Source organism: Onychostoma macrolepis, chromosome 17 (assembly GCF_012432095.1).
Source record: "Onychostoma macrolepis isolate SWU-2019 chromosome 17, ASM1243209v1, whole genome shotgun sequence".
Lineage (NCBI taxonomy): Eukaryota > Metazoa > Chordata > Actinopteri > Cypriniformes > Cyprinidae > Onychostoma > Onychostoma macrolepis.
The window spans coordinates 3,352,008-3,365,722 of record NC_081171.1 but is presented as its reverse complement, the minus strand read 5'-3'; the positions used below and the strand labels follow the sequence as shown (position 1 = coordinate 3,365,722).

The window sequence follows — 13,715 nt, the reverse complement described above, 5'->3', positions numbered from 1 at the left end:
GGGTTCTGGATGGTTACTAAGTGGTTTAACTTGTTGCTGTGTTGTTCTAGGTTGTTAGCAATATAAATAGTAAATCTTGCCTTAGACAGTCAAGACAGTCAAGAAAGTGTGTCTTAAAGACCTAGAGATACTTTCATCTTTACTAGATCTGTTTAAATTTCATTGGCCATGACGTTTGTTTAGAAGTTGCTGCGACAGCAATACTTTGTACCTTACTTGCAGTTTTCCCTGCTCTCACTTTACGTAAGACTTTGGGCCAAAGACAACAAACGATAGAGTGATGCGTCTCCTCTCTCTTGTTTATTGCTCCATCATCTCTGTATCTGAGGATGGACGTCTCGTCCCAGGCCGCTGACATCCACAGAACTCACTGTTTCTGTGCCCTTTTCAATGCCTCATAAACTCTGCACTATAACCGGCCCATTGGAGCAGGTTTTACATCCCCGAATTCCAGTCGCATCCCTCAGGTTGGCATCGGACGCCAGTTCCTGTGAAACCTTCCCTAACAATTACACATTTACAAGTAGAGACATTCTTCCCCGTGGTTTGAATAGCTTGTTATTACTCCATGAAATTGCTTCTTGGATATCAAGCGAACGGTCGGACTGGCAGCGGCGTACAGAAGTGGGTCAGTTGGAACGGGAAAACGACATACGGTAGACTTCCAAAGAGGCAATATTTTATCGAAATGATATTCAAACCTCCCAGTGCAGAAATACAGGCCGAGTACTGGCGCCATTTGAAGTAAAGCGTAATATTTGTCTTTGAAATAAGTTTATCGGAGAAAGAACAGCAACTTCCTGGATTTTGAGCACAAAGAGCTGGATTTGTTTTTATTTCACGCCAAAGTGTTGGCAACGGCAGCCTATCTTTTCTTGTTTGCTGAAGCATCGATATGAAAATACTATGCCATTAGAAGCACGAGCGTTCGGTGCCAGAAAACGCTTTGCCGTTTCTCTCTCTAGATTTATGGAGTAGTTTTTTTTTTTTCTCCCCCCTCTTCTTCAGTGTAATTTCTGTTGAGCCGCATCTGGAAGTATTTATTTCAGTGCCATGTAATCCATCTCGTGGCGCAGTAAACAGACTGGCTATTATTTTTGAATAAAGTCTCATCTTCAGGCTTCGAGAGCGCCGAGCGCTGCCTGCGAGCCCTCCTGGCTGTTTCAGATGCTATTGATTTACGGTGGGTTTTTCCACATGCTGACCCCCAAATCCCACTTCACAGCGAGGTGGTGTACAGTACGGCCCATTAAGTCGGAGTTCTGGGGATGCACTTCCCCGCTGGAGTGCGCTGGATCTGGCTGCGCTTCGACTCCCCAAATAACGGGGCTCCGCAGCACAATAACAACTCTAATCCTTTAGCCAGAACTCTCGAAGGTGCTGCTTTACTCTAAATCACGCCACTTTTAGCGTCTCTTCAGTTTAGGCTCGAGGACAGAGCTCAGATTCTGATTATAATACAGTTGTTTACAGCAAAGCATCGTTGGGCATTTCCAGAAAATTAAGCAATATCAAGATCAGTTGGGTTTTATGATGCCATGCCTTTTATTTACTGACTGTGGGTAGGTGTAAATTTGTAATTTATACACACACACACACACATATATATATATATATATATATATATATATATATATATATATATATATATATATATATATATATATATATATATATGTGTGTGTGTGTGTATATATAAAATTTACATATGTCGGTGTGTAAATTTGTATTTTTATATTATATGCAATTTAATTATATAAGCTGAATTAAACTATTATTGATCATTTTCATTAGAATTAGGTTTATTGATATAAGTATGTAAAGCATCTATGTAACGTATCAATGCAATATTATCAACAACAAAAAAAAAACATATAGACATGATTATTTAGAGCTACATTAGTGATCGTATCCACTGCACCGCTCAGCCCTGCTCGTTCTACCCATCAAACTCTCACCCCATGATTTTACAGACATAGATACGCCCGAGAGCGAGCGGGAAGACCGTCTGAAATTCGTTATTGCATTAAAACCCACACTTAGCCTTGTCTATTTTCCTAAGCCCTCTGGATTTCAGATCGAAGGCGTTTGAAGGAGGTTCTGACCCGGGACGACTGTACATGGATACAGTTGAACTGGAGCGCTGGCAGTCTGACGGCGGGGAAGTCCCGGTCATACGGCATCTCGTATGCGCCGCAGCCTTGATCCAATTCAGCCGGCTCCACGCAGACAGGACCGTCCTGCCGGGCGCCAGCGCACACACACACGTTCCCACATCTGTCTCGTGCTGCTCATGAATATGCACGAGCAGGAGTTACGCTTATGGCAACGTCTCATTACGGTCAGCGAAATGCACACGCATGCAGCTCTCTGCTATCTTGTCTTGAGACCTTTCATTCACACGTTAGAGGTTAGTCCACCAAAAAATCAAAGTCCTGTCATTTATCATCATTTACTCGCCCTCATGTTGTGGCAAGGTGTGCTATACATCTGAAGCTGTACAGCAGAGCCAACCATAGCTTTGTGTTAGGAAAAGACATTATCTGAAAAATAATTAGATAAGTCATTATTTGCTGAAAATCGCTCTCAAGTCCCATATGTGTTGATGTCAGTTTCAAAATACAAAAGTATGAATAAGATTTAAGAGCTAAGGAGTTAAAAATGTAGCCTTTTCCTCATTCAAAGCTATCGTATGAGTTTGTTGTATGGCAGTGTAAATTTACTATCATTGTTATACTATTACAGTTATATTCATATATTTAATTTGTTTTCGTTGATCTTTCTTCTGGTTTATTGTATTTTTATTTTAGTTATTTTTAGTAATTTTGTTGTTTTTGTAATTTTAGTTCATGAAGTTAACCTGAATGAAAATGAGAAATGTTGGAATAAAAAAGATTATTTTTATATTTTTATTTATATCAGTTAAAGTTGAATATAAATATAACTATTTATATTATTATTACTATTTTATTTCTCTCTTTTATTTCTCTCTCTCTATGTATGTGTATATATGTGTATAGTAATGTTTTAATATTTAAAAAATAATTACATTTTAATTTAAGATAAAGTTTAAAGTTAAAGTTGTGTTTATTATTATAAATGTAATTATTTATTTTATTTTATTTTTGTCAGAAAAAAAAAATTTGTTTTACTCTAATAATAATTTTTACGGTGTACTTTAATCACACTTTTATAACGCTTTTGCACTTTTTGAAGCTCAACTTTCATTGAGTGATAAAGAGCATCTGGGACATTCTGCTAAATACCTCCTTTTGTGAAAGAAGAGAGAAACCCGTACGGTTTGGAACGACATGAATGCGAGTAAATGATGACAGAGCTTTAATTTTTTTGGGTGAACTATCCTTTCTTTTTCTCGTCCAGTTCCTGCCCAGGCTCGGTCTGTGACAGATCTTTGTTTTTCTTCGCTGGTATTTATGTTCTTTTTGTACCGAAGTGTTTAAATGTATTCCTGACCCTTTTGTCTGATGTGTATCTTGGCCTGCGGACTTTGCGTAAAAATGACAAGAGCGAACTATTGGAGGTGTTCAGGCTGAAATATGCACACCACTCAGTTTTATGGAGCGTGCGAAGGACTCGCTTTGTTTATTGACACTAACAATGTTCCTGTGTTCATCAAACCGGCCGGCCAGCGTAAAACAATGACTGTTTGAACAGTCACACATGAGACCCGTGGCTTATTGTTTATGATACGCATGCATAAACAATGCCTGATGGCCGCCATTTTTTTATTGGGCATAAAAATAAGAAGAAGACAAAATGATATTGTAGCCAATGAGTTGCATCTGTTCCCCTCAGTGCAGGACTGATAATTGGAGTGTCATCTCTCGGCGGAGAGGAGACAGTTTGTCTCTCACATTTACGCAGCCGGCCAGCGAGAGGACACAGCGGCGCTGATCAAAGATAAACCTCCTCTCGCCAGGGGTCGTCCATCTTTTTTCCTCACGATCCTGGCAGTGATACAGCTTAACAGGCAAGAAAAGAGAAGTGCAAACAGTTTCCTTCCTCACGCAAACAAGACGACCAAAGAAGCTTTTCTTTCAACTTGGCTCGGGTTTGGCCTGCCAAACGGCCGGAGCACTGGAGAGACGAGCTGTTCTCTTCTTGTAATAGTGATCAGATCACGCTGAGTTTAATATTAGAGCCATTCACCTCTCATTACCAAAAATATAATAGAGAATTTTAGAATAGATTGCCTAGTTTCCCTAATAGGTTTAACAAATGTGTGTCTGTCTGGTGTATATATACACTGCCATTCAAAAGTTTGCCATTCAAAAGTTTGTTTTTTTAAAGAACTTGTACTCAAAAAGGCTGCATTTACAGTAAAAACAGTACAATTGAGAAATACTATTATAATTTCAAATAACTGTTTTCTATTTTAATATATTTTAAACTGTAATTTATTCCTGTGATGCAAAGCCAAATTTTCAGCAACATTACTCCAGTCTTCAGGGTCACATGATCCTTCAGAAATCATTCTAGTATGCTGGTTTATTATTAATGTTAGAAACAGGTCTGCTGCTTTTTTTTTTTTTTTTTTTATAAAACAAAAAGTAAAAAACTGTTTATTCAAAGTAGAAATAGAATTTTGTAACAATATACACTCCTTTTCAAAATAAATGCTGTTTTTTCTAACTTTTTTCATCAAAGATTCCTGAAAAACGTTTCACAGTTTTCACAAAAAAAAGTAAGCAGCACGACAATTTCCAACACACATAATAAATCAGCATATTAGAATGATTTCTGAAGAATCTCTGAAGACTGGAGTAATGATGCTGAAAATTTAGCTTTGCATCACAGAAATAAATCATATTTATAAAAGTATATTGAAATGTTGTAATTGTAATTCACAATATTACTGTTTTTTTCTGTATTTTTGATCAAATAAATGCAGTCTTGATAAGCATATATCTTTGGAATATAATTTATTTAAGATTGACAATCAACTTGAAAATTGATCACCCTGCTGTCTGGATATTGGTATTGGTCTTGGATAAACCTGTATGATTTGTATTTGTGAAATCATGACACATTTTTAATTGTTGGGGTGGACTTTTCTTATGACCATAATGATCCATTGTAAATCTTTGTGTAAACAACTGCAGTCAAAGAGCAAATACTCTTGCACGTGAATATAAAACTAAATATAAAATTTTTTTTTTTTGACTGTCAGATTCACACGGTTAGAGAAAATCATTAATTCACATCATGCAACCAATGCAAATTCAACAGCTTTCACAAATAACCGCCAACATATGGTGACCATTCACAGGAGTGACGGACACGAGTGTGCGTCCAATAAAGCCTTCCAGACCCCTGCCAGCCGTCCGTATCCACCGATCCCAGATTTCTGATCCGTGCGCTGCGGATTTCAGCACAGTCCGTAATATATACGGGCAATAAAATCAGCGAGGGTCAGTTGCTGCGCTACTGGAATGCGTTTGTACAGCGGCGCTTCTGTACGCGGCCTCTCAAACCACACGGCCTCTTCCTTCTTGTACTGTCAGCAGGCGATATTTCATCAGAAAGCCTCTCTCTGCACAGATGCTTCCTCTGCCCATGTTGCAGATATTTTTTTCCTGGAGTTTTTCTTGGACCCCGTCGGCTGGGTTTCGCCCCGGCAGAGGTGCGTCTTGCCACCCACTGCCAAGGCCAGAGGCCGGCCTGGATGAGCCGTGTCTGAACCTGGAGACCTCCGCCGAGTGTTTCCATAAGGGGGGAGCGGAGGTCTTACTTAGCACTGTTGAACTGCAAAAATGGAGATTTATGAATGGCCGAGCTGAGGCGTCGCAAAGCCCGGTTTGCAAAAGCACGAAGGCAGAATGTTTCATCTGCATTTATGTTTGCGCTGAAGTTATATTCTCTTAGTGTCGTTTAAAGACGACTGAATGAGATCAGAAACATGTTCTTTGTCCCCGTCCGTTTATATTTGACTTCTCGTTTTTATTTTAGGCTTTCTAAATCATTGAACTTTCTCGTTGCATAATTTCCTTGAGTACGTTGCAGGTGTTTGTGTTGAAATGCTAAATCGTTGAGTGTATTCACCCCTCGGTTTTTTTGTGAAGTTTTAGGTGGGTAAACAGTGTCAGGTATCTTCCTCACCAGGGTCAGAAATTAACCAGGCCAACAAGTTAAAAAAAAAAAGCCACCAAAAGTGACCAGTAGCTGTCTGATACTTCTATTTGCTGTTTCAGTTTGAGTGTTCTTAAGTAACGCTAATATCATGGGATTTTTGGTGAGAAAATAACATAAAATCAGCTTTGAAAACACTAAAACATTACATCAGAATCTACTGTGACTTAAGACTTAAATTAATTTAAATAATAATTAAATGTAATTGATTTATAAATTTATTATAATTGTTCATTTTAGTTATAATTATATAATTTGATCATTTTATTTGTCTTAATTCAGTTGAAATATTTGATGAATGTGGCATGAAATGACATGTAAAAAAATGTTAAATAAAATAAAATAAAAAAAGAAAGAAAGAAAATTGAGATTACATCAAAATCTGTGACAGTATTGAGTGGTTTAATCAAGCATGGGAACAGGCCAATTATGCAATTATTGCTTTTGAAATTTATTTCACTTTTTATAATATATATTTTTATATGTATACAGTTTTACAAATTAATTTAAATAAATACTTAAAATATACTAAAATATAATACTTAAAAAATATATATATTTTTACATTTCTTTCTTTCTTTCTTTCTTTAATTTATTTATTTTACACTTTTCTGGTCTGTATGTTATGAAATCTTATGCATCTTTACAGATAATTTAATATTTTGATATAGACTGTATTTTACTGCTAACAGCCATAATTAAAATAATGAAAATGATAAATAAATATAATTCAATTATATAATTATTATAAATTATAATTATATAATTTAATTATAGTTTTAATTCTGTTAAAATATATAACAAATGAATATGGCATGAAATGTTACTAAGAATGTAAAAAAAAAAAATTCAGACACTGTTCCTCACTGTTTGGGAAGTAAAATCTGTGCTGTTTTCCCTTCTTTTCTGTTTGTAAAGTATGAATAATTAGCAGAAGGGAGGACGAGGCTTGAGACGCTGCGACAGCTCTCATGATTGAAAATATATTCCATACAGGAAGGAACTCTTCCCTGAGATATATCTCCATTGCTTTCCGTTGAACATGCACATTATATACATATATCAGGCTGGATTTATTTTTCAGGATCTTTAGGGAACCCCTCTCGGTCAGCTTCCTCCAGGATGTGTATTTATATGTTGGAAAATAAGCCTGTGATGTTGTGTGAGGCCGAATGAAACTGAGAATCTGCTGTGATGGAAAAATCCAGCATGTAATAAAGCGCCATTCATGCTCAATCTGTCAAAATAAGAAACCCAATCAGAGCAGAATTCACACAATCAATCAGTTCAGTAAAGCATTGCATGTTTCAAATCAAAATTTTTATATTGTTTTCTTTATGAACACTCAAGAGATTTTCATTTGTTAATGCTTGTTCATGTAGGTCATTCATTTCAGAAAGCTTACATGTTTTCAGTATGTTGCTAGGGTGCTCTGGGTGGTTGCTGTGTGTTATCTAGGGTGTGTCATTTGGTTGCTAGAGTATTCTGGGTGGTTATGTGATTCATGGAATGTTTTTTCACAGAATGTTTTAGATTAATCTCAATGGTTGCAAGGCAGGTTTACATGACTTCTACTAGAGGTTGACCGATAGTGGCTTTTACCGATAACGATAACTGGCCGATAACCGAGTAAGGGTGCTTTCTCACTTGGTTTGCTTGCCTGGTCCGAACCCGAGTTCGATTGCTCCCCCCTCCCCCTGTCCCCACTGGACTGTGTTCATTTTATTTTATTTGGATCCGAGCCGCGGTTCGTTTGTGTCATCAAGCCAGCAGCTGTTTACCCCGTTGCTTAGTAATGACGGTGCAGGAGAAGACAGCAAAATGTATAGTTGCTCTCTTCATTTTTATATATTTATGTTTTTGAACCATTGGTTTTGTTTCCAAAGCTTCAGTACATAACGGCTCTAAAGAACGCTAAAGGCGAACAGAAATGAGACATAGCCTACAGTTCACTGCTTGCAGCGTGTCAGTCATGCTCATCAGGAAAGTGAGTGAAACACACACAAACACGCATTTTTTATCAAATAATACTATCAATTAATCAATCTATCAATACTATCAATCAATTTATGAATTAATAGCGGTTCACCTTTGCGATTTGGTACAATTGCGTTCACATCAGCAGCAAACCGTACCGGAGTTCACATGAACCGTACCCCAGACTACCCTTTTTTTTTTAGCGGACTAGGGGTCGTGGGTGCGCACCAAGCGTTCACATCATCCAGACGAACCGAACTCTGACATCAATCGAACCCGGGTGCGCACCAAAAGTGCTGGTGTGAAAGCACCCTAAGTTTTTTAAATGGATACTGAATGAAAAGAAACATAATGTACTATGTAAAATAGTACTGAACTTTATCACAAAAATAAAAATCAAAGCTCCAAAACAAAAGGTTAGTAACGTATGTTAACCATGGAACACTGCACATATTTAATAGAGACCCTTCATTTTTTACATATTAGCAGCAAATGCACTAAAACACCAGTCTGTTACATTTTTAGAGCTTTATAAATGAAAACCTTCTTTTGGTTGCCCAATTCCGGGGGAAACAACAGACTTGGCAAACCCTGGAGGCATCAGTGATTCCGCCTCTAGATGTCGCTTTCACTCTCGTACTGGATAATTACAGCAACGGATGCAACCAGGAAAAACTTTCGGTATTGATTTTTGCCGATAATCAATTGTTCCAGCAATCAATTATCAGTGCCGATTAATCAGCAAAACCGATAAATCGGTCGACCTCTACTTGCTAGGGTGCTATGAGTGATTGCTATGTTTTATCTAGAGAGTTTACAGTATATGGTTGCTAGGGTTTATAAATGGTTGTTAGGGCATTGTGCATGTATCAAGCTAAATTTGCATGCATTCAGTGTGAGATGATGAACCAAAGTTTAATTTTTCCACATCCAGTGTAATAGATACAGGTGCAAACGTAAAAGCGTTCCCGTTACAGCCGCTTCTGGATCACATGTTCTCCTGTTCCTCGTTGGTCCTGATTAGAAATCTGCTCTCCTGTGTGCTGATCCTATAATTGGACTCGGAGATAATGACCCAAAGAAACAGAAGTCGCCAGAAAATCAAGCCTCGACCTTTGAGCTTTGATACACGAGTTTGGCTTTATAAGTTCCAGCTTGTCAGAGCTTTCACAATATCTTTTCTTTCTTGCCTTATTCTGTGGGCTTTTTTTCCAGTCAGTTCATGTTTCTGGGCCTGTATCTAGTTTGAGTCGTCTGTTTTCCTGAATCCAGCTCCGTCCCGTCTGGGACCCGTCTCCATTTCGCTTTTGTGTCCCGTTAAAACACCAGACAAATGAAGAGAGTTCGCCATAATACGAATGCAACAAAACACGCATCAAAAACAAATGGTATCGCATGGAGGACGCGGCCAAACGGCACACATCTGCTTTCAATTCCCCGTTTCTTTTATAAAAAGGAAATTAAATGACATATATAACGATCTACCACCCCGAGTGGCTTTGGATTTCATCGGCTTCTTCTTTATTTTTACCCACAATGCAGCTGTACGTATTGTCTTGCTGCAGTCGCTGCAATGCTTTCTCTTGTTTTCTTCCCTGTGGTTGAATAATGATAATTAATGGTGCTGTCGGTGGCGTTTGCAGGATTCTGTTCATAAAGACACTTGTTATTTTTATATGTTGCCCGTGACTGGATCCGCCTTTCACTCCAGGATTGTGGTGACCTGATGGTTTCCTTCATGAAATACAGATCTCTGTTGGCAGCAACGCAGGATCCAGAGTCATGTTCTTAAGTAATTACAATGATGTTTGTGTGTGACCACTTATTACTGTTCAACCAAGTGCTTATGGGAGCTCAAGATGACAGATGATGTTGAACGCCTCGTACAGTATAAAGGATATGCAGTGGACCGAGAACATCGCATTCAGAGTATGTCAATGACAAATGGATGAGGATTCATGTTGGTTTCATACATTTTTGATGAATGTTTATACAGTTTTTTAACAAAAGTTTTGATTGAATGGCTCTAAAAACGTCCAGTGGTTAACCAAGTCAAATTAATGCTTCATTTACACATTGAATACACTGTAAAAGTTGTTTATACGATTATTGGAGTACCTTTTACAAGAAAATACTATTTTAGCCTTTCTGCTTCAAAATTTCACGTTCAACGTTTTCAACACTGATAATAATCAGAAATGTCTTGAGTCAAGTCAAGTCTTTATCACCTTTATTTATATAGCGCTTTTACAATACAGATTGTGTCAAAGCACTTAACAGTATCAAATTGGAGGATAGAGTGTCAGTAATGTATAATGATAAGATTAAACACTCAATTTTCAGTTAAAGGCATTTCATTATTGAATTCAGAGATGTCATTGTCTAGCTCAGTTTAGTTTAAATAGTATCTGTGCAATCAAATCAGCGATAATCGCTAGAAATTAAGTGTCAAATCAGCATATTAGAATGATTTCTGAAGGATCATGTGACACTGAAGACTGGAATAAATTACATTTTACAATTCATATTCACATAGAAAACAGCTATTTTAAATTGTAATAATATGTCAGTTTTTCTGTTTTTACTGCATTTCTGATTAAATAAATACAGCCTTGAGCAGAAATGACTTCTTTCAAAAACATTTTAAAAATCCCTTTAATGGTAGTGTTTATGATTTCTGTATGATTATATGTATTTTTGGTGTCTTTTAAACATTATTCAGGCAAAAATATTTGAATCATAAAACACATTTGCAACCTAGTTGTTATACGGTTCAGAAATAAAATATGTGAACCATATAACAACTACTTTGCAGTCGTGTGGACCCTCACAATTACACCCCTGTGACATTTTTAAAGTCGAGCCTTCAACAAATCAGAATGCCTTTCCACAAATAGATTCATAAACCACTTGTTAACCACATTTGTTTTGTATCTGCACTTCTAATAGATGAGGACGGTGTTTCGTAACCCGCAGAACCAGAAATACTTCGATTAAACATTAAAGAGGAAAAAAAGCAGCACATTCCAGGCCGCGTCGTCTGTGAAACCGGAAAACAAGAGCCGGCCTCTGTGGAACTGGAGCGCTAATTCATAACAGATTTGCTTTTCTCTTGTGTTCCCCGACAGAGTGCCTACCGCAGGAACGGGATGACTTTCCTGGCCTGCTGAGGTGAGCGAGAGTTCTGGAGGAGCCGAAGGAGTCTCTGTCTGCGTGTGTCTCTGTGTTTACAGGTTCGTTTGGACAGGAAGTGCTGTGGACTGCCACAAATCTGGATTGGATGCTTTTTGTTTAGTTGGTGTTTACGTCAACTCTAGTAGTACGAGTTTCCTCTTTTGTAAACAGGTTTCATTTTGTATTTTTTGTCGGTAATTTCATAATTTCATCTTTTTTGATGATGATGTGTAGAACTAGTTTCTGATGCTTAATTTTTTTCTTTCTTTTTTTTTGAGTAAAAGTTTGGTAATGAAAACCCATCTTGTTTTTGATGCTGTAATACTTTATTTCTTCAATTGTAATGTCTGGCTTTTGTATTTTTATACCATTTGTGTTTAGATTTAGAGGATTTAATTTTATTTTGTTTTAGAATAAAAATCTTGGAATAAAAATGTTTAAATTAAATTATTTGTTTATTTATTTATTTAAAGATTTTTAATAAAGAAGTCATGGTATTACCATATTATTTATTTATTTTTTTTAACGTGAATACCATGTTTTATTTACTTGTGTATACAGTGGGTATGGAAAGTATTCAGACCCCCTTAAATTTTTCACTCTTTGTTATATTGCAGCCATTTGCTAAAATCATTTAAGTTCATTTTTTCCTCATTAATGTACACACAGCACCCCATATTGACAGAAAAACACAGAATTGTTGACATTTTTGCAGATTTATTAAAAAAGAAAAACTGAAATATCACATGGTCCTAAGTATTCAGACCCTTTGCTGTGACACTCATATATTTAACTCAGGTTCTGTCCATTTCTTCTGATCATCCTTGAGATGGTTCTTCACTTTCATTTGAGTCCAGCTGTGTTTGATTATACTGATTGGACTTGATTAGGAAAGCCACACACCTGTCTATATAAGACCTTACAGCTCACAGTGCATGTCAGAGCAAATGAGAATCATGAGGTCAAAGGAACTGCCTGAAGAGCTCAGAGACAGAATTGTGGCAAGGCACAGATCTGGCCACGGTTACAAAAACAATTCTGCTGCACTTAAGGTTCCTAAGAGCACAGTGGCCTCCATAATCCTTAAATGGAAGACGTTTGGGACGACCAGAACCCTTCCTAGAGCTGGCCGTCCAGCCAAACTGAGCTATCGGGGGAGAAGAGCCTTGGTGAGAGAGGTAAAGAAGAACCCAAAGATCACTGTGGCTGAGCTCCAGAGATGCAGTCGGGAGATGGGAGAAAGTTGTAGAAAGTCAACCATCACTGCAGCCCTCCACCAGTCGGGGCTTTATGGCAGAGTGGCCCGGACGGAAGCCTCTCCTCAGTGCAAGACACATGAAAGCCCGCATGGAGTTTGCTAAAAAACACCTGAATAAGATTCTCTGGTCTGATGAGACCAAGATAAAACTTTTTGGCCTTAATTCTAAGCGGTATGTGTGGAGAAAACCAGGCACTGCTCATCACCTGTCCAATACAGTCCCAACAGTGAAGCATGGTGGTGGCAGCATCATGCTGTGGGGGTGTTTTTCAGCTGCAGGGACAGGACAACTGGTTACAATCGAGGGAAAGATGAATGCAGCCAAGTACAGGGATATCCTGGACGAAAACCTTCTCCAGAGTGCTCAGGACCTCAGACTGGGCCAAAGGTTTACCTTCCAACAAGACAATGACCCTAAGCACACAGCTAAAATAACGAAGGAGTGGCTTCACAACAACTCCGTGGCTGTTCTTGAATGGCCCAGCCAGAGCCCTGACTTAAACCCAACTGAGCATCTCTGGAGAGACCTAAAAATGGCTGTCCACCAACGTTTACCATCCAACCTGACAGAACTGGAGAGGATCTGCAAGGAGGAATGGCAGAGGATCCCCAAATCCAGGTGTGAAAAACTTGTTGCATCTTTCCCAAAAAGACTCATGGCTGTATTAGATCAAAAGAGTGCTTCTACTAAATACTGAGCAAAGGGTCTGAATACTCAGGACCATGTGATATTTCAGTTTTTCTTTTTTAATAAATCTGCAAAAATGTCAACAATTCTGTGTTTTTCTGTCAATATGGGGTGCTGTGTGTACATTAATGAGGAAAAAAAATGATTTTAGCAAATGGCTGCAATATAACAAAGAGTGAAAAATTCAAGGGGGTCTGAATACTTTCCGTACCCACTGTATGTGTGACCCTGGACCACAAAAGCAGTCTTAAGTCGCTGGGGTATATTTGTAGCAATAGCCAAAAATACATTTTATGGGTCAAAATTATCGATTTTTCTTTTATGCCAAAAATCATTAGGATATTAAGTAAAGATCATGTTCCATGAAGATATTTTGTAAATTTCTTACCGTAAATATATCAAAACTTCATTTTTGTTTAGTAATATGCGTTGCTAAGAACTTAATTTGGACAACTTTAAAGGTGATTT

At 37.7% G+C, this 13,715-nt stretch overlaps 1 protein-coding gene across 4 annotated transcripts in view; it reads left to right on the top strand.

Moving 5' to 3' along the window:
- supt3h (SPT3 homolog, SAGA and STAGA complex component) overlaps window positions 1–11,748 on the top strand; it is a 121,423-nt gene extending 109,675 nt beyond the window's left edge. For all 4 annotated transcript variants that reach the window (XM_058749083.1, XM_058749085.1, XM_058749084.1 and 1 more), the window contains exon 12: window positions 11,256–11,748. In XM_058749083.1, coding sequence (XP_058605066.1) covers window positions 11,256–11,297 — 42 coding nt within the window. In that variant the 3' untranslated portion in view covers window positions 11,298–11,748. The remainder of the gene's footprint in view (window positions 1–11,255) is intronic.
- Window positions 11,749–13,715: the final 1,967 nt, after the last annotated feature.